Source organism: Tenrec ecaudatus, chromosome 9 (assembly GCF_050624435.1).
Source record: "Tenrec ecaudatus isolate mTenEca1 chromosome 9, mTenEca1.hap1, whole genome shotgun sequence".
Lineage (NCBI taxonomy): Eukaryota > Metazoa > Chordata > Mammalia > Afrosoricida > Tenrecidae > Tenrec > Tenrec ecaudatus.
In genome coordinates, this window is record NC_134538.1 from 17,340,617 (window position 1) to 17,362,788 (window position 22,172).

General features: G+C 40.0%; 1 protein-coding gene across 7 annotated transcripts in view; it reads left to right on the forward strand.

The window, feature by feature from the left end:
* Positions 1-21,195, forward strand: part of MEF2A (myocyte enhancer factor 2A) — a 151,787-nt gene extending 130,592 nt beyond the window's left edge. For 4 of the 7 annotated variants that reach the window (XM_075557901.1, XM_075557900.1, XM_075557904.1 and 1 more), the window contains 4 exons: positions 7,493-7,516; positions 11,207-11,333; positions 15,539-15,665; positions 16,574-21,195. In XM_075557901.1, the coding sequence (XP_075414016.1) occupies positions 7,493-7,516; positions 11,207-11,333; positions 15,539-15,665; positions 16,574-16,913 (618 nt within the window). In that variant the 3' untranslated portion in view covers positions 16,914-21,195. The remainder of the gene's footprint in view (positions 1-7,492; positions 7,517-11,206; positions 11,334-15,538; positions 15,666-16,573) is intronic. The other 3 variants (XM_075557907.1, XM_075557905.1, XM_075557906.1) reach the window with 1 other exon arrangement.
* Positions 21,196-22,172: the final 977 nt, after the last annotated feature.

The window sequence follows — 22,172 nt, forward strand, 5'->3', positions numbered from 1 at the left end:
GGTTCCTTCGACTATAATCTTTCCAGGAGCACATTACCAAGTCTTTTCCCCTACAGAGTAGCTCGTGGGTTCACATTGCCAACCTTTCACTTAATAGCCGAGCACCTGACCTTTGTTTTACCAGGACTACATGAATTAGTTTGCATGAATATTATTTCCATGTTCCATCTGCTGAGAGTGTTGAAGCAGTTAACGCCCAGTAACAATGAGCTTATCTAGCATTCTATATGTCGTTGTTCCTGGGAGAAGTGTTGATTTTAGAGTTGGGAGCAGGAAATTACACAATTAATCACAGGTCCCAGAGGATAAAGAGGTGAGAAAGGATAAAGAAGTACAAATGGTTACAGGAGTCAACCTTTCCTCAAGAACTCTCAACTGCCCAAGCAAAAACAATATGATTAATTAAATAAAAAATAAACGTGTTCATAACTGACATAAATGAATGATTGAACATATAGAACAGAAGAATCATAATAAATGAAAAGAAATAAAATAACAGTTCACGATTAGAACGCAGTAATAATTTGTGGGATACAGCCCCACAGTCAAAATGGGTCCTTAGGAGCGACGTGTACAATTAAGGAAAATAAAGAAGATAGAAAAGTTGGGGGCCACAGAGGTCTCATCTCCAAGTGTGGAGCACCAGCCTCCACATCCAAATGAGTCTTAGCGGGCGATTGTGTAATTGAAGGGTAAATTAAAGGATCATCTATCGAGACATACCAGTGCTCACCTCTCCCATGATGACTAACCAGAGTGATGGGAGAATGTATTCTTTCACAATTTATTATAATCTCAGGTATGCAAGCCATGTCACACACATACGTAGCAGGAAGGGGTTGTATTAGAGGTTTACACATACCAGGAGGGGGACCAGTTAGAGGGTATACATGAAATAGGAGGGGGAAGTACTAGGGGCATGTGACATAATGGTAATATGTAGCAAGATAGGCGGGTTCTAGAGTTCAGGTGGTGGCCTAACCTTGGACCTCTCTGAGCTGGCTTGGCATTAGGTATCCCCGAACTCTTCTCCAGGGAAACAATGTATGGTTCTGATCAGAAGGAAGTGGGCCATACTTAGGGTTAGATGGTCTGATTGCTTTTGATGGCAGATACCTTCAGGCAGATAGCCTTCAAGCAGTTAATCTTGAAGCATATAGTAAGCAGCACCTTAAAACTGGCATAATTACAAGGAGGACATTGGGGGAACAGCTTTTACTTCATAGAATGTGACTAGGATGCATCTCTAACCCAAGAATGTGAAGACCTCCCTCCATAGGAGTCTTGACCCTCCCTTAAAATATGAACATAGAGAATTTGTCCACAACACTCTCTAGCTGGTTCTCCGTTTCCAAAGTGTCCAAAGAAGAGAGCAAGTTTACTTAATAATGAGTTTATATAGTCATGAGACCTCTCAACTTCCAACAGGCACATATACAATAGAATGGGGAAAGTGTCAATCTAGGATAGCCGGGGCTCTTTAGGAGACCTTCGTGATTAAGTATGGGACATTGAAGAAACAAAGGAAGTATTTGGGGACAGAAGTAATCTGACTGCTCTTAAAGATAGGCATCCCATAGATGCAGCAAGGAGCCAGGCAAGGAGCCAGCCAGCCAGGAGATGGCTTTATAATATATAATATATTCACATGTTCATGAAGGGCAGTTGTGGAGATGTCTTTCTATATGGAGAATATGGATTTGATATTATCCCTATCTCAGAACGGAGAAAGCATTCTTAACACTAGCGCTGGTCTCCCAATCCCTGTGGTCATGAATAGAGATCAGGCACTTTCATCCAGGGTCTCAGTATCCCATAATAATGGTTGTAGGCAAAATCAACAGACATTTTTGTTAGGCACCATCAGTCCGACTCACAATGACCCTAGGTCCAACAGAACAAAACACTGCCTGATCCTGCACCATCCTCACAATTGCTGTTATGTTTGAGCCTGTTGTCGCCGCCAAGGTGTCAGCACATCTTGTCAAGCCTCTTTCCTTTCTCGCTGACCTCCAACTTTACCGAACAGTATGTCCTTGACATCAACAGATGGATTCTACAATTAGTGATAAAAGGTAAAGGAAAAATGGAATATTTAAATAGTCTCAAAATTTCTTTCCCTAAAATATTTGTTGATTACATGGCTGGAGGGGGTGTAATTTTGCAACGAATAATTTTGGAAGACCGAAATAATCACTGGTAATGAGACATAGAGACAGAATGTCCCTTCTGATATCATGTACTTAAAAGGTCACATGACCTTGGCGATACACTTTCAAAAATCATTTAACCTCTTACTATGAGAACACATCGTGCAACCCCAAATAGGGGGACATTGTACATTGTACAAGCTACTTTATCAGTATTATCCCAAAGGATCACGGTCATAGCAACAAGGACAGAGAGGAACTTTGATAGACCATGGGAGATTAAAGGTACATGTCAATGAAAAGCATTTTTGGATTCTGGATCAAATCCTGAAACAGAAAAAGTACATGATAGGAAAACTGGTGGAATGCATGTAAAATGTTTAGTGTTCATTAGTGGTGGTGAACTAATGTTATGTTTTTGTTTTGACATGTGTACCATATTTGTTTGAGACCTGGGAGAGGGCTGTGTGAGTTGGCTCTCCTTTTGCCACTGCTCTCTTTGTGTAAGTTAGTTAATAGTAAAAAGATTAACAAGCATAACAATACAGAGCCTAAAGGAAATGGTATTCAGGTTGGCATTTAGCTCACCTTCTAAGAAACAAAAGGATTCCTCCTACTGTTTTTCAAAAATACAAAGTACAAAAAGTTTGATATTAAGAAAGCACAGCATCTCCACAGGGAAAGAGGGACCAGACTTCAACCCAGTGCCCCAAGGTGTGAATGCAACATTCCGGTGTGGAGTAGGGAACCAGTGGAGAGGTCTGCAGGACTGGCCCCAGTACCAAACACTAAGTGGACGCCTGCCATTCCCCTCAGAAGAATTTATTTCAATGGACGGCATTGAATCTGCAGTTCTGGGAGAGGGACATATCTGATCGGAGCACACAGGAGCAGATGAAGGGGGAGGAGGAGAGAGTGGAGCACATCCTGGCCCTGAGGACGATGACCCCAATTAGAGCAGCCAGTCCACAGAGAGGACCACATGGCCAGCCCCACTATGAGACATGACGTCCCTCACTGACCCATGGCCCTGCGGGGGACAGCACCGGAGACAAAGTGTGGGAATTGTGCCTGACCTGATCCTGTCACACTGAGGCAAAGCACTGGGGGAGTGCAGCGGACAGCAAGGGAATGGAGCTGCAAGGTCCCCAGGGAATGCTGAAGGTGGACTTTGGGGCCAGGGCGTGGTGCCCAACAGACTGGACTGAAAAACACTCCTAAAGGCCAACAAATGATCCTTGAACTAACTACAAGCTTTTCTTTCTTGTTGTGTTTTGTTCTTTGTCAGTGGTTTGTTGTTTTGTATATTGTTGCTTGGTTTTGCTCTGTCTTGCTTTTGTGCATGTTATTATCTCCATAGATCTGTCTAAATGAGATAGGCTGGATGAACAAGCTGGAGGAAAAACAACGGGACTGACAGTTTGGGAGGGAAATAGGATAGGGGGAGGTGGGTAAGGAAGTGGTGTAAACAGACCCAGGGACAAGGGAACAACAAGTGATCCAAATTGGTGGTGAGGTGGGTGTGGGAGCCTGGTAGGGCATGATCAATGGCAATATAACAAAGAGGTATTGCTGAAACCCAGGTGGGGACAGAGCATGATAGTGGGACAGGAGGAAAATCAAGGGAAATAGAGGAAAGAGCTGGGAGGCAAAGGGTATTTATAGAGAGCTAGACAAAGACATGTACATATGCAAATATATATATGAGGATGCGGAAATAGGTCTATGTGCATATATTTATAGGTTTAGTATTAAGGTGGTGGAAGGACATTGGGTCTCTACTCAAGTACTCCCTCAATGCAAGAATACTTTCTTCTATTAAATTGGCATTCTATGATGCTCACCCTCCCGACACAACCACTGAAGACAAAGGGGATGAATAAGCAAGTGTGGTGAAGAAAGCAGATGGTGCCCAGCTATCAAAAGAGATAGCATCTGGGGTCTTAAAGGCTTGAAGACAAACAAGCAGCCATCTAGCTCAGAAGCAACAAAGCCCACATGAAAGAACACACCAGCCTGTGTGGTCACGTGGTTCTGAAGGGATCAGTTATCAGGCATCAAAGAACAAAAAATCATATCATTGGGTACACACCTCCATGATACGATCGCTGAGGACAAACAGGTGCATAAGCAAATGTGGCAGAGAAAACTGATGGTGCCCGGCTATCAAAATATATAGCGTCTGGGGTCTAAAAGGCTTGAAGGTAAACAAGCGGCCAGCTAGCTCAGAAGCAACAAAACCCACATAGAAGCACACCAGCCTGGGCAGTCATGTGGTGTCGAAGGGATCAGGTATAAGGCATCATCAGAACAAAAAATATCTTACTGTAGTGAATGAAGGGGGAAGTACAGAGTGGAGACCCAAAGCCCATTTGTTGGCCACTGGAGATCCCCTTGCAGAGGGTTCTAGGGGAGATGAGTCAGGGTGCGATGTAGCACCGATGAAGTTTACAGCTTTCCTCTAGTTCCTAAATGCTCCCCCCCACCTGCCCCCCATCATGATCTGAATTCTACCTTGCAAGTCTGGATAGAGCAGAGGTTGTACACTGGTGCAGATAAGAGCTGGAGGCACAGGGAATCCAGGGTGGATGATACCTTCAGGACCAGGGGTGTGAGGGGCGATGCTGGGAGGATAGAGGGAGAATGGGTTGGAAAGGGGGGACGGATTACAAGGATCTACATGTGACCTCCTCCCTGGGGGACAGACAACAGAAAAGGGGGAGAAGGGAGACGTCGGATAGGGAAAGATAAGACAAAATAATAATTTATAAATTATCAAGGGCTCATGAGGTAGGGGTTAGCGGGGAGGGAGGGGGAAAAAAGAGGACCTGATGCAAAGGGCTTAAGTGGAGAGCAAATGCTTTGAAAATGATGAGGGCAATGAATGTACAGATGTACTCTACACAACTGATGTTATGTATGGATTGTGATAAGAGTTGTATGAACCCCTAATAAAACGTTTAAAAAATAAAAAAGCATAGAATGTATTTATAAAGATTTTTAATAAACTGCAAAATTGCAACTGATGAGGGTAGTTTTTTAAAGAAAGCATTAAACAACTCCATGGAAAGCTCGAACTTTTCCTTATGTCCTTGGTTTCTAAGCTTATTTTACTGACCACCCCTTTTCAAGAAAGCTCAGTGCATCCCCACACCCCCAACAATTTAAATTTTTAATGCTATAGTCCATAATCCTGAATAAAGGGTAGGTAACTGCGTTTTCAGCCTCCCTGCAACATTTCAGTGCCCACTGGGGTGGAGGGGTGGTGGTGGTTCATATTACCTACTTTGGGAAGCAGTGCTTAAACTTAAATATAGATTTTATATATATAATTCTATATATATAATATATAGAGAGAGAATTTTCAGTTTAACCTACAGCAGTGCTTCCCACAGTGGGTAATACATAATGAATGCTCTTCTAGTTGAAGGTATGAATATATCTATAAGAAAACAGGAAATCATTTTTCTAAAATTTGAAATAGGAATTGTAGGCTAGTGTCGTTGTTAAATAATCAGCCCCACACACATTTTATACCATTAGCCCACATGTAAGCATGCTTCTAGATAAGGACTTATTTACCTGTGATGTCTATGAAGATTCTTTTTACATATTGATAAAGAAGTTTGACATGTGCAAGTAAAATGAGAACAAGTGAATTAATAGATTATTTCCAGGATATACTTATTTTCTAAATGTTTAGAGAGAAGGGTATGATTAATTCATCTTTTTTATTTATATAATTTAGTTTATTTTTTCCTGTCTCATTTCCTTAATTTGTGTTTTCTTCATTGAAGTTATTTTATTCATATGAAAACTATTTTCAAATTATAAACAAACTATTATTTAAAACTTATTTACTAACAAGTATTTGCATTCCTGTTCTAACACTATGGTAGCCACTGTGAGAAGTAAGACATATAAGAATTTCTGCCTACTAAAAACTGATGTGGGGTGTAAGTGGTTATGTGTGACCAAGTGTGATAAGAATGAGATGGGGAAATAGACCTATGTGCATATATTTATAAGTTTAGTGTTAAGTTAGCAGATGGACATTGGACCTCCAGTACTCCCTCAAGGAAAGAACACTTTTTCTATTAACCTGGCATTCCATGATGTTCACCTTCCCGACACGATCACTCAAGACAAAGTGGGTACATAAGTAAATGTGGTGAAGAAAGCTGATAGTGCCTGGCTATCAAAAGATTTAATGTCTGGGGTGTTAAAGATTTGAAGATAAGCAAGCGGCCATCTAGCTGAGATGCAACAAAGCCCACATGGAAGAAGCACTGTGTGATCATGAGGTGTTGATAGCATCAGGTATCAGACATCAAAGACCCAGAACAAAAAATCATAGCCTTGTGAATGAGGGAGAGTGGAGTGGAGACCCAAAGTTCATCTGTAGGTAACTGGACATCCTCTTATGGAAAGTTCTCGGAGAGGGGACAAGCCAGTTAGGGTGCAGCTTAGCACCAACGAAACATACAGCTTTCTTCTAGTTCTTTAATGCTTCCTCCCTACCCCCCACTATCATGATCCTAATTCTACCTTACAAATCTGACTAGACTAGAGCATGTACATGAATACATATAAGAGCTGGAGACACAGGGAATCCAAGACAGATAAGCCCCTCAGGACCAATATTGAGAGTAGCTATACCAGAAGTGTAAGGGGAAGGTGGAGTGAGATAGAGGAACACATCACAATGATCTACCTATAACCCCCTCCCAAGTGGATGGACAACAGAAAAGTGGGTGAAGGGAGACATCGGTCAGTGTAAGACATGAAAAAATAATAATTTATAAATTATCAAGGGATCCTGAGAGAGAGGGTGGCTAAAAATGAGAAGCTGATCTCAAGGGCTAATGTAGAAAGAAAATGTTTTGAAAAAGATTATGTTAACAAATGTACAAATGTGCTTGACACAATAGATGGATGTATGGGTTATGATGGATAGTACAAGCCCCCAGTAAAATGACTTAAAAAAATGAGAGGATTAAGATGCAGTATAACCATTTTTCTCAAACATTATGTTATTGTGGCTATCTGTCAAAGAGGCCTCTAAAGAACAGATCAAGTATTTGGTGGAGTAGGAGGTGTCTTAAATTCCTGGCCTTTGGATATTTTAAAAGTCTTTCTAGTCATTTAAATTAATTAACAAGTATAAGACCCAAAACAAATTTGTTTATATTTGATGCATACATAATCTTCTCTTTAGCATTCCAGATGATTTCTAGTATCCAAATTACATGTTTTTCTTAAAAAATAAAATAAAACTTGTGTTGATGAGTACCAGTAGTCCTAGTAACTCTCTTTTATCCCTCTTTTGTGCCTGAGTGCAGTCGGAGGAAGAGGAATTGGAGTTGGTGAGTGTGGGTTTCTGCTTGGAAAAAAGTTGAAAGATTTAGAAAGTACTAATTCTCTAAAATATTTTTTCAGTGTTCCCTGTGCTACGCAATTTTTTCAACTCAAACTTGTGGATGAATAGCTAAAGCAATCTATTGGTGTTACAGAATCTAATTTTTCTGTTTGTGAATATATATGTTGACCTATTTCATTTGTTGGAGGAAATATTGCAATAGATCCTTGAAAATCAAAAGCTTCTGTGTGAGCATAAGCTACTTGTTCAAGGTTTTTTAAAGAAAAAATATAACACACCTTATTTAATTGACCAAAATTTAAAAATATTTTTAGAAAATGACTTCACCCTTAAAAGTTTCTTAGATTGTAGCACGCAGTCTTGTGCTTGCTTGCTTTCAAAAGGATTACATCATTTTTGATGAGGTCACCTTTTTAGAGTTGGAATTATTTCATCCTACATGAGAAGATCTGAATCACAGGGGGATTCCTTGTTTACTAAGAGGAATAGTTATAATTGAAAATACACAAACCTTTTAAAATCAAAATATATTCATTCTTAGAAACATTTTTACCACTCCTCCCATAAATGGTTTATGTTAGCATTGCTTTTAGAAAATAAATTTGTTTTAAATAATTGGCAGTTGATCTATTTTTTTCTTTGGCAACTAAAACCCAAACCTGTAGAAGCAATCAAGAACTTACAGTCAGTGGTTAATATGATGTCTTTACTTTTAAGGGAATTAAAACTTGAAATTATACTCTTTTGTCTAGGATAAGTCTCAGATTGCATGAAAGCCTGAGGGAAAGAGATCTGTTGATTTTACTTATTTGACTGTAACATGTATGCATGCTGGTGTGCTGTGGAGAGTTTGTTTTGTTTTCGAATACAGTTAGACTCTGTCCTTAAAATTAGAGGATTGCTTTTTGTTTGGCTTCGTAATCATGCTCACAGTTTTGGCTGTGGTTTTGTATTAGTTAACCAAAATACAGAGGGCCTTCAAAAAGTTCTTGGAAAAATAAAATTAAAAAAGCTAATTGAATTTTTCCACCAACTCTTTGAAGCCTCCTTATTATACTAGCCAGCTGTGAATGTGGTCTTGTGTTACATAATATATGTAGATATGGAATATCTTTTGGTGAAATACTTAATGGTAGAATAGTGATTAACAAGTAGAAGTTAAAATAATTCGTCCTAGATTAAAGCCATTGCCAACAATTGCTTCGAATGCATAGCAACTCTATATAGAGTCGACAAGAATGTAAATCTTTATGGGGACAGACAGGCTCTTGAGGAAGTGGCTAGTGGGTCAGCCATCAACCTTGCATAATGCTCAGTCCGCAGCACCACCATGGCTCCTTCATCTCAGATCCCCCTCACACTATGCTTAAATGATCTTGAGGGCTTCCTTGTGAATCATCTGACAATATGTTGCCCTCTAGTGGTCCTAATCGGCACTTACTCTTTGAGTGGCTAATAAGAGTTAACTTTGATGGGTAAAATCAGGGAGTCTTACTGTTACCCTTGTTGTTTTTAACATGTTAAACATGTTTTGGTTGGAATTAACCCATGCATCTGTGAACTGGAACCTTAGTAGCAGTACTTTTGACTTCCCTTATATAACTAGAAACACAATCTGTTAGAGCATTCTTCAGATTGATTTGAGCTCTAAAACATAATCATGGATGACTGACCCAATAATTACTGTCTTCCCTGCTGTACAAAGATGATTAGAAATGAGAGAAAGAGGTGAATCTCAGACTAAAAACCCAGGCAGCATATCTGTGTTAGTCTGGGTACTTTAGAGAAACAAATCCATAGAAACTCATATAACAGAGAGTTTTATATAAAGGGTAAGTGCACATCAAGAAAACATCCCAACCCAATGCTGCCCAAGCCCACAGTTCAACATTAACCCATATGTGTGACACCAATTCACAAAGTCCTCCATCTCACAAAACACACACTATGACACTAGCTGCAGGAGCAAAGCCGAATCGGTGAACGTGTAAGCATCTCAGAGCTGGCAGGGGTCTCCACACGGCTGCTCCAGCACCCAGGGCTGCATCAGGGTAGATCTATGCGGCTTTTCATTGGGGATGTCTCACAGGAAGTGAGCCTTGCCAGCTGAAACAGAAAACTGGCTAAGGCAGCTGCACCCTGGTCCAACCATCACAAAGCAAGAGACCCGAGAACTAGAAAGGCAAGGGTTACAGAGCCATTTATCCCTCCACCCTTCAATTAACCCCACATGTGTTTATTGGCAAGGGTGACACAATAAACTAACTACCTCAATATCCAATACTGCAGTGTTAGACTGGAGAGAAAATTCAAACTGAAGAGAAATAAGCTGAGATCTCTATCTTCATTCAAGTGTTCCTCTTTTATTGATCTAGGTCTAACCAAAGGCTTTCAGCTCTTCTAAAAGTAGTGATACATAAGAACCAAGTCACCATGTAACTCTTTAAATTTCAAGGATGCTGGCTAATATTTTTATTGATATCACTTATTCAGAATGCACTACCCTTCAGTCATTTCCAAGAGTAGAAGTGCCCATGTGGGTTTCCAAGGCAGTACATCATTATAGGAATATAATGATCTTTCTCTTCTGTGGAGCAGCTGGCGGTTTTGAACTGCCATCCTTGGGGTTAACACTCAGCACGTATACACTATACCACCAGAACTCAAGATGTGCCTTAGCTTCTGCCCTCTCCTCTTCCCCCTTCCCCCCACCAAATGTCTGTTACCAGAATGTAGCTTCTTCATTCAGGAAAAAATAATATTGGAGTTGTGCTTTGGCCTTCTTGGACACGTGTGTACTAATAACGACAAGGAGTCTATTCTGTTAGTCTGAGCCTCAATTTTGGAAAATGTTACTTAAGCCAATAACACAATAAGAAACTAGTTCTACCATACCCTTAGAATATAGAGGACAATGACTATCTTAAACTAAATTTATTTTTTAATAGTTGGGTTTTTATAATTAATTCCCATTGTAGATAGGATACTATGTAGATCCAGTCAGTCATCAAGCATTTATTATTGCTGCACTTAACAACCCTGTACCCAAGAATGATTTATTTAAAAGTTCTCTACTCAGAGCTTTTCCTTTCAGAAGTGTTGAGAGACTTTAAAGAAAGACATCTGAAGCTCCTTTTTTTCCTAAAGGACAGAATTTGAGAGAGGGAATCAAAAAAATCAGAAAGCAAGATGGATTTAATAAGCTGTGATTTAAAACCATGTTAATATGGAAAAGTTTCAAATAAACATAATCTTGATTCCTCTGCTGGTGGTTTTATAGTCCCAAGTATACAAATCATCTTGCTGCATCAGGCATTTAGAGTCTACACACATTTTATTCAGGGTGGCCTGGCAACATGTGTAATAATATCAAATTCTTAAGGTAGCATAAAGGTTTTATCACCTGTCATGAACAGGTCATTGATATCCATAAACTCTGTATAAGGGAAAGAGGAAAATGAATAATTAATATAAAAACATTCTAAGTAATTTAAATTTTATTCACATAGTTTATTTTATTTAAGATTTTCAGTTCATCGCTTCTTCAGGAAATAAGACATTCAAATTATAAAACTTTACAAAGTGTCACCTTTAAATTGAATGTTATTTTTAAAATGGGTCTAAACATAAAAATATTCATATAATAACACTTTTCTTTTTCTGATCTCTCGCCCAGAATACCCAGAGGATAAGCAATTCTCAAGCCACTCAGCCTCTTGCTACTCCAGTGGTGTCTGTGACAACCCCAAGCTTGCCTCCCCAGGGACTTGTATATTCAGCAATGCCTACTGCCTACAACACTGGTAACCCAGCTCTCTTGCCTATCTTGTGTTTTATTTTTCTCCTTTGTGCTCAATACATTCTTGGTGGTTTTGAAAAAGTGTACGCGTGAAGAAATAAATTGCACGTTTTTCAGATTTACATTTATTTTTAAAAGCGTCTGGCACCCTAGGGAAAGTTGAAAGTGTTGGTGGTAACAATGACTTAGGGAAGTTACCCCCACTTCTCTGCCAGTACCTCTCACCAACCCCTGAAAATAAAACAAGCACCTCTTGCATCGAACCATGGAGGCGAATAGCCCCCTGCTCCGTATTTTCTATGTAGTTTCTTATTGCATAATATCTGACTCCTCTACAACGGTCCAATAAAATAGTTGATGGATTATTTATTTGTGGATTAGCTCGTTTGGGGATGAACAGGAATTCATTTGGACCTCAGGACTTGGAGATGTGGTGAATGAGAGCTGTGCTAGGCAGATTGTGTTGTTCCTCATGCTTTGAGTTGTTCGTGCCTAGGAAGCAAAATCATAAGGACCTTAGCAATTCCTTCCTAGAGCCAGTGTCTCTATTCTTCATGTTTCGATGTTCCATCTTAAGATAGGGAAGTGTAAAAATACCACAGTCACTGGCGGGGTGCAGGTGGTAGCCAGCCAAGTGGGCTCTGTGGAGAATCCTAGTGTACAATGAGTTTCCTTTCACTTTGTTACTTTCAAGGAGTGTCAGAAAACACATTCTTGTTTACACTCTCTTTGTAGCTAAGCCAAACACCTGATGCTTCAGAGGAAGATGGAAATAGTTCAACTGTAGTCATCCCCCATTCAGAGATTGTTTCTAATGGAACATGTTCGTTCTGGTTTTGATAAGTAGTCTACAGTAAAGGCTATCACATTTAGACTGGGGACAAATGCTTTAGCTCCTGTCTGGAGCTACCTGAAAGGTCCAGAGCAATCAACACATTGAACTTTGCTTTTATTTTTTGAAAGTAAGCCATTTTGAAGGATTTTATTTTGAATGAAAAAGAGAGCGTTTCATAAAAATTATATTACCTATTCAAAAATAAAATCACTACATTCATTAACAACAGACAAGTTGTATTTCTGTGAATTATATCCTGATAGTCTTACACAGACTAAGGATGGTCAGTGGTTATGCATGTGGGAGGCACAATTCTGCAGCTACATCTTTCTCCCGGAGCAGTTCTACCCAAGGAGATGGGACATACCTAAACTGCTAACCTTGGAGAGCAAGTCTGGAGTGATTGAGCTTATCCACCTACCCTCTGGGGACCTGAGAAGGAATGGAGAGAGAGTAATCTGAAAGCTACAATGTTTAGATAAATATTGGCTGACATATAACTTGAACTGAATATTGAAGCCAAATTACAGCTCTTCGAGAATTTCATTAAAAGTGTTTTCATTATATCTAGATTCTACGGTGCTCATTTTTAGAAATGCCATGGGACAAGGAAAGGACCTATGTATTCTAAGTGTAGTGGCTGTCACCAAAGAGGAAGCTGGAGCCAGCTTCTCTCGTACTCACCAGCTACTCAGCGCCAGTCCAGTTTTCTTTAGCCGGCTTTCTCATTGAACACTTACCACAAAGCCTATTCTGTGGGCTTGCACCTCATGATCTTTAATTGGCTTATCTCTTTGGACTCAGCATTTGTAGAAAGTCTCTCTTTTATCTTTCTTTATGTGATACCTACCTTCTTGTGCATATCAACGCCTACCAGACAGTTAACAAAAGAAATGAGCCAGTGAGCAGTGTTTCTGAAACACAGACAGACCTGCCCATCAGTAAGACCATTCCCAGCTTCATGCTGTTCTTCAACAAACATACACAGATCATCTACTGTGTGGCAAGTAACATGGCAGGCACTGGAAACACAAAAATGCATAATTAAAAATGGAACTTAGGATCCCTGAGAAAAGAAAGATGTAAAAGGAATGGGGTAAGTAATTCATTGCAGTGTGTCAAGTGATACTTTTAAGCTTAGACCCAGAAGGAGCCTTATGACTTAGGCAGGGAGAGTGCTCCTGGCAGAGGAAATCGCCTGTGCAAGGGCGAGGGGACAGAAGAAACTGAAGGAGACCAGTGAGGCTGCAGGCACAACAGCAGGTGGAGATGGTTAGAGTGGAGACTAGGCTAATACGGATTTGTAGCCCATGTTGAGGATTTTGATTTTTTTATTGTATGCCTATTCTTTTATTAACCTTTTCTTGTGAATTAAATGAAATTTCACAAAGCAGATCATTGGTTTTATGTTCACTTCATACATTTTCTGACTATATCATCAGTATTACTGAGAAGTATAATTTTGCTGAAGGTCATTCACCTGTTTGTTCTAGCAGTACAGTGACAGGAAGCTGCCATATTTTTTTTTTGCCATAAATTTAAGACAGATTAAGAAAAGGAAATAGTATGAGGGGTATCATTGCTGATATCAGGTGGGTCATGGCTCAAAGCATAGACTACTAGAAACATGTGTACTTGTTTTTTATTGACTGTGCAAAGGTATTCAACTCTGTGTATCCCATTGAGAAAAATGGGAATTCCGGAATACTTCATCATGCTTATTCAGAACCTGTGCATGCATCAAGAGGCAGTTATGAGAACAAGAAAAAGGAGGCGTAGTTTGTGGTTTAAAATCAGGAGAGGCGTGCGTTAGTGGTATGTCCTTTCACCATACTTACTCAGTCTGTCTGCTTTGAAATCATCAGAGACACTGGCTTATAAGAGGAGGGATGGGCCTCAGGATTGGAGGAAGGCTTATTAACTTGCAATATGCCATTGATACAACTTGCAATCCCGGCTGAAAGCAAGGATTGTAAACACTTGCTGATGAAGATCAACGATCGCAGCCTTCAATTTGGATTACAAATCCTCACAACTAGACCAATCCATAGCATCCTGATAAACGGAGCAAAGGTTGGATTGGTCTAGGATGTCAATGTGGTTGGATCTGCAGGTAGAGCTCACGGAAGCAGCAGCCAAGAAAGAACAATGATGTATTGCATTAGGTTTTTCTGCACAAGACCCTAAAAGTGTTGAAGAGCCAAAGTGGCACGTTTGAGGACTAAGGTGGTATTTCTGTCTCAAGCCATGGTGTTTTCAGAAGCTTCATATGCATATGAAAGTTGGATATTGAATAAGGAAGAGCAAAGAAGAATTAGTACATTTAAATTATGGTGCTGACGAAGAACACTGAAACTACCATGGGCTGCCAAAAGAACAAACAAGTACAGTAAGAACGCTCCTGGGAAAGGCAGGATGGTGAGACTTCATCTCACATCTTTCGGACATACTATCCAGAGAGACCAGTCCCTGGAAAAGGACATCACATAGAAACAAACACACTGCCACCTAGTGCGTGTTGATTCATGGCGACCCTCTACGGCCGCACAGAACTCCCCGTGTGAGCCCCCGAGACTGAAAGCCCATCTTTCTCCTGCAGAGCAGCTGCTGGTTTCAACTGCTGAGCTTGTAGAAGGAAGCTGTGCTCTGGAAGGGCCACCATGAGAGGCATCGGTGCAGTTGACCTCCCTGCCCGCGGCCTCCCTGGGACTGGTGCTGATCATATGAGAGCAACTGGAATGAGAAAGGAGGGGCTTGAGAACGGAGCCCTGACCGCCAACGTTGCCGTCTCAACTCAATTCCTTTTTTAAAACCCTGGATCCACTGGGCAAACCAAGTGCTTCAGACACCTCTCTGGAGAGAAGAATGAAGACAAGTTCATATCACCTCTCTGTAGAACTGAATAGATAAGTGTTAATGATGAGCTTAAAATAGAAGAAATACTGTACCCTCTGGTTTTCCCCACACCTACACCTTAGGGAGATAAGGCTTCCTGTTCTAGACTTCGTTTCTGTGCGCTGCAGTCTTTCTTTTTGTTCAGGACAGTGGAGCACATATTTATTTTAAAATAATGGGGGCATAAGAACGCACTGAACTTTTGTGAACTATAAGGGTTTTTACAAATTTGATTTTTGTTGTATTTTAATAATCTCAGACAACTAAACATAGCTACATAATGTAAACCTACAAAAAAGGAAAAATTGTGGGGTTCAGACCCATAAGTATGTTGTTTTTGTTATAAAAGTAGTTGGCTTCTCTCACCCAAGAAATTTTTAAAGCTGTTGTTTGAAGAACAAGTTTTGCATGGACTTTGTAGAATGTGAGTTCTTTTCATCCTGTCATTGTACACAAACAATGTTTTGTTCCTTTTTTAGATTATTCACTAGCTACTGCGGACCTATCGGCCCTACAGGGTTTCAACTCCCCAGGAATGCTGTCTTTGGGACAGGTGTCAGCCTGGCAGCAGCACCATTTAGGACAAGCAGCCCTCAGCTCTCTTGTGTGAGTACCTAGAGAAATTTCCCCAAGTCTTGGTTGGCTCTCAGTATGCCACCGTCTCATTTCTTAGTTTTTGTTCTGTTGGCTTTTATGTCAGTTGTCCTGCAGTGATGCTTTTTTTTAGTTGGATACATGCATTTGGAGAAAGTATTTTCTTGGACGCTTAAATTATATATTCCTTAAAGGCATTTAGGGAGTAAGGCATTTCTCCTATGGACTTAGAGAAAGTAGAGAGACCCTGTTAGTAGTAGTCTAAGGGAGCATCAAGGCCCAGATGCCACCATATGCATGCCATCTTTTACCTGCTGCTCAGTGATTGATAGATAACCTCTACTCCCAAGACCTGGCCTAAGAAGATGTACAGGAAGAGTAGCGCGCAAGCACCAGGATCCAAGTTGCCACAGAATCTGAGTTTCCCCTCCGCTTTTTTTGTTCATGCATCAGCCAGCAACACAGTCTGAGAGCTACAGAAATGTCAAATGTCAAAGCAGTGGAGGCCTACAACCAGAAATTCGGGAGAAGACAAGGCTTTCTACTCCCATAGAGAATAAGTCTAGGAAACCCACAGGAGCAGTTCTGCCCTGACCTATAGGGTCACCATGCGTCAGTATCAACTGGATGCCAAGGAGAGTGAGTTTTGAGAACCACTAATAAAAGGTTCAGCTTGATGGTTTTGATGGATTTTTTATACCAAGCACTGAAGGAAACACTAAAAACCAGTATTTGGGAATAATGACAGGATCTCAATATTATCTCAGACAGTGGACTATTTTCAGTCAGGCAGTGTCTGTAATATCCCTAATTATGCAGATGCATACACAGCCATCTAATCTCAATCTCTCTCTCTCTCTCTCTCTCTCTCTCTCTCTCTCTCTCTCTCTCTCTCTCTCTCTCTCTCTCTTCCCTTTCAGTGCTGGAGGGCAGTTATCTCAGGGTTCAAATTTATCCATCAATACCAACCAAAACATCAACATTAAGTCAGAACCAATTTCACCTCCCCGGGATCGAATGACCCCATCAGGCTTCCAGCAGCAGCCCCAGCCCCTGCAGCCCCAGTCTCAGCCCCGACAGGAAATGGGGCGGTCCCCTGTGGACAGTCTGAGCAGCTCTAGTAGCTCCTACGATGGCAGTGACCGGGAGGATCCTCGGGGCGACTTCCATTCTCCAGTGGTGCTGGGCCGACCCTCAGCTGCGGAAGACACAGAAAGCCCTTCTGTGAAGAGGATGCGGATGGACGCATGGGTTACCTAAGGGTTCTAGGGCCGCCCTTTGTACTTTGTGTTATTGCAGTAAACTGCCCCACAGATCTAAATTGGTCAATAAGGATATGAGTTAAGTATATTTATATGTACATACATACATATATATGTATGTGGGTGTGGCTGTGTGTGTGTTGGTGTGTGTGTGGAGACACAGAATCAGGCACTTACCTGCAAACTCCTTGAAGATCTGCAGATGTGCGTCCTCTGGCAAACAAGACACTTTGTAGGCAGAGGCCTAGTCTGGCACTTCTGTGGATTACTTGTTTCATAAGACAACCAGTTTTTGCAAAGAAATGTGTTCCCATATGTAATTCTCCCACACTAGCTTGCAGAAACCTAGAGGGCCCCTACTTGTTTTATTTAAATGTGCAGTGACCGTAGTACTTAAAAATGCTTTGTAGAACAGAGCAGTAGACACAGGAACCAAGAAAGCAATACTGTACATAAAATGCCGTTTCTCTTAGTGGCCCAGCCTGGCATGGGTCTGTATTCCAAAGGGTTGCATGGGAAAGGGCTGTTGATAATAAAATACAATTTAAACAATTTAAGTCCCGCACATAACTATTTTGCACGTGCAAAAAATGTATTGGGTCAAAGAAATGATCTTTTTAGGTAAGGAAAAGAAAGAGAATAGAAAACCACGCATGAGATATTCAGAAAATACTAGCCTAAAAACATAGAGCATTAACAAAATAAAACTAATATATTAAGTTATCATTGGAATATATCAGAAGTTTCTTTTTACATCCATATCTTAAAAATTAAAGAAACCGTTTAACTCATGTATATTTTATATGAAATAAAATACCCTTATGAGTTGATGGTTATATATAAAATTATATTCACTACATTTGAATACATTCTGCTATGAATTATTTATGTAAGCCAAAGCTGTATGTTTTACTTTTTTTCTTTAATTTTTTTTAAGAATGAATAGCTTTATCTTGTTTTAACTGTTTAGTTTTATTTTAGGAGGAAAAACAAGCAAAAATATCTTGCAAGCAGAACCTTGGAAAAAATAAGCCATGAATGTTTATTATCCTATGTGTAAATTAAAAGTTGAGCCAAACACTTTGTGTATATAGCATCTTAAATATATTATCACCTTTGATGTATGTTCCCATGTATTGTATGGTCACCAGATTTAAAAGTATATTTTTGTGTGGATTGCCACCAATGAGGTTGGGGGGGAAAGGTGAGGTCCTTATTAGTAGAGTATTCACTGTTTAATATTTACTATTTTGTTAAATATACTGTACTTTGGATTTTAATTATTAGCCCAGTTTTTCCAGAGGATTGTATAAAGGGGTTTCTCCCCTCACTGGTGGTGAATGTGTGATGTTACCTTGTAATCTTTGTGCTGTTTAGGTTGAGCATCATTTATATATTTTATATATATGTATGTACATAAATAGCAAAGTGGCAAAAAATGGTGTTAAGTTCATCCTGCATAAATATAAAATGTGTTGTAGCAGATTTTCTAAGGCATTATTTAAAATTTGCCTTTTGTGAGGAAAAATATAGTAGAAAAAGCTGACCTAATTAATATTAGAGAAAAATGACAAAATATTAGATGAGCACAAAGGTTTTATAAGTGGTAAATTATTAGGAAAAGCATTCATGGGGGAAGGGATTTCTTTTCTCCTCAACCCTCTAAAAATAGAGAGCTGCGGCTGGTTGCATATGCTGCGTTGTTAACGATGATGTGTGCAAGGTGTCACTCGGAGTGTATGTGGGGGAGGGAGAAGTGCTCTTCCAGGTGCAGATCCTTGTCGTGGTTCTTGCCATCCCGATGGAAATTAGTGGAGCCTTAGTCTGACAGAAAGATGAATTGGTAATAGCTAGTTCCTCCGTTTACTGGGCCTGCGCCATGAACAAAAATTCAGAGTCCTGTATATCTTTGATGACCGATTTTAAAGACTCACTTTCCTGAGAAACCCAAAACAAGGGTTTTAAAATGGCTATTTTATATTTGAAACTTAATATTGAGAAGCTACCTACGATTTTTACTTCTCCTTTCAGATAAAGTGTTCCATGTTGTTTCCTTCCCCTGAATTACTATCTTTTTGGCAGTTTCCTTTTTACTATTTGTGACCAACCATCAACCACATTTCCTGACTGAAACACAGATCTTGGGTACAGGGTATACCTACATCAGTCAGAGGCTGCAAATTGAGGTTTTTTGGTTTTCATGGAATTTGGTGTGGTAACCTCATTAGAAGCCAAGAAGGGGAGCATAATATACCCTCTTTTGTGTAGATACTTGGTTTTTGTTCCGAATGGGTGGGTTTTCTTTTAAAATGTATGTATTGTACTAAACTGCGTGTGACCACATTTCTTCATAAAGTCGTACCTAATTGCAACAGTCTCCCAACACTGAATTTCCAAGATAATCCTTACCACTTTGTAAATCATTTATAGCCTTGAAAGTGTTAAGTGATTCTTTCATTATTATTTATGCATGTTCATGAACTTCTGCTGTACATGGGGATAGGAGTTAACACATTCACATTTACTGTCTATTTTCTTGTGTGCCTTATGAGATGGCTTTTCTGACTGTATCTCAATAGTCTTTCTTTCTATGCAGGTTTATAATCAGTACAACTACTGTTTTCTAAAATAACGTTACACAAGGCTCGGAGTTTGTATTTAAATTACCAGGTAACAATTTATTCCGTTTTCAGGAACTGAATATCTGAGTGTTAACTTCTCCCATATGCCCTTTATAATTTGGAGCATGTGGACTTGACGGAGACGTCCTTCACCAGACAGACACCTATGTACAAACACATACACACACACACATCTCTTGGTGGAAGCAAACTTAGTGGGAACACACTGATGGTGTGACTTTAGAACCTACTTTTCTTATCCTTTTAGATTCATGTGTTTTGTATAAGACACCATTGCAAGAAAAAGTTCTACCTTCACACAAAGTATTTTATTATGAAGAAACAAATTTTTTAAGAGATTAGAATAAATCGTACTGGGTAAAGTACATTGCCCAACAACACTGTAACTGGTATGACACTGAGAGTGGAAGCCACCATTGTACATGCCCAAATGGTCCCCACCAAAACTCCATCTTATGAGCCCTAATTATGTCCATTGTGTTAGACTCAATCAGGGGTTTGTTCGAAAAGAACAATATATGCTTTACCATTTCCTTTACTTATAAGGACAGCTAATAATTCATTAACATAGTTTCTGTATTAACCATCACGCGCACAAGAAATACATAGTAAATAAGGAACCTGAAAACTCCTGGCATTGGGTCATGAGAAGCTAGATGATTAGAATGTGAAAAAGATTTTACAAATGTAAAACTTATTTCTCTGTAGAACCTTTCTTCACTGCTGTGCAAGAAGACACTGCTTTGCTATATTTAAAATGGCTTTTTTAAAAGAGATTTATGTATTTGGTAAATGTTTGTAGTCAACAGTTCACACAAGAAGCTGTACACGGTTTGATCATGTAAAACCGTTTGGCGGCACAAGCTGGACTTTGTTGCCATCCTTGAGATGAACCTTTTAAGAAAAATAAGTTAATCCCAATTTTTCCCTGAATGTGTTTTTTCTTCATTATACAATAAATATTATAGTGAACTTTTTATCAAATGGTTGAGAAAATGCTAGAGGTTGTTGTAAACTATCTGTTTCCTGCACTCACTACAGTAAAGATGACCTGGCTCTTACTGTGTACTCCAGACTCTGTCATGTTTGTCACCAATCACTCCCTTTCACAAACGTCTCTTTATTTCCCCATTCCCTTCACTAAAGCCTCTTTTCACCCGTAGGTCCCATGTACTTATTTTGAGGCCTGGTCAAGGACACTATGTTCTGGTACCCCACCACCTCTACCCCTGTCCATTCCCAGACTCCCCCTTTGAGACAGGAGCCCTGCCAGCCCTGGGACCCTTTAAGATGTGGCCAGTGCCCCCTCCCCAAGCTCAGTTACCTTGATTGTTATCTAATTGCAAGTGCTTTTGTAGGGGGACTGATTGAATCCGTTCAGGTTCTTAATAACTGCTTCCCTCACAAGATGATCACCAGAGGAGGGGAGGGGGTTAGAATTTACTCATTAGATTCTATTTCTCTTGGAAGAAGTGAAATGACTTTTTTTGTTTGTCCCAAGTGCATATATAGCAAGTAAGGCAGAAGACAAGTGAACTAAAGTCCATTTTAATTTTCAGCAATGAGGTATGTGATTTCCAGTACTGTCAATGGTTGTCCCCCTTGGTTAGAATTCAAATAAAAATTACAAGTGGAAAATGTTCTATTCCTCTAATTTTGCCTTTTAACCCAGAACTTAGCTCAACAGAGTCGTGGTGTCAAGTCAAATTAGAGGCTAAATTTGTTGTGCTGGTGGTACTTGCTACAGTGGAGCTATTAGGAGGTTTGAAAGTTGAGTGAGTCTTACAGCTAACATTATTGTAATCACAGCTGCAGCTACTTAAAATCAATTCAGTGTCATTTCTTAGTGCTCACAGTGACTTGCTAGGCTTGATCTTGTTTTTAAGCTTACTCCCATTTGCCTGGCACCAGGCAAAAAGAAGAATTTTCCTGTTAAAGCCCTATGCCATATGGATGGCTTCAGATCAGCCTGCTGCCATTGAGAGGCCTACAGCGCCACTGACTTATAAAACCTGGGAAACAGAGGTACTGTTTCTTCTGTCTTCCTCAACAGTTACAAGGATTGAGGGAGGGAGGGAGGGAGGAAGGGGCTGACTAAGGGCTGAGTGGACTTGTGTCATTCATCCATCAGAGAGGTGCTGCCCACTTGCCTATGCTCAGCCTAAAAGAATATTAAGATGGTTGCCTTGCTTTCCAACGCGGTTTCTCCCCGATCCTCCCCCACCTCTCTCTCTGCTCTCCTTCCTCTCCCTCTCTCCTTTCCTCTCCCTCCCCCTGTTTATATATCTCCTTGTCTCCCTCTAACCCCCTGCTGCTTCCCTACATGAATGCAGCTGGGGAAGGGGGCACGCTACACAGGGAGAGGAAGAAAACCAGAGTTGTACTATTTTTTAAACTATTTAGAACTAATTTTAGACTTGTACACAAAAAATTATATACACACACACCTCTCAGTTTTCATTATTATTAGCATCTTACATTACTGTATGTGGGTAAGTCCAAAAGTATTGCTACAGAATCCAGGAAATCTTTATTTTTTAAAAAATTATATATATTCAAAATGTGAAGATACTGGTTTTCACTGTAGCGCCCATCCAAGCCCGTACACCTCTGAA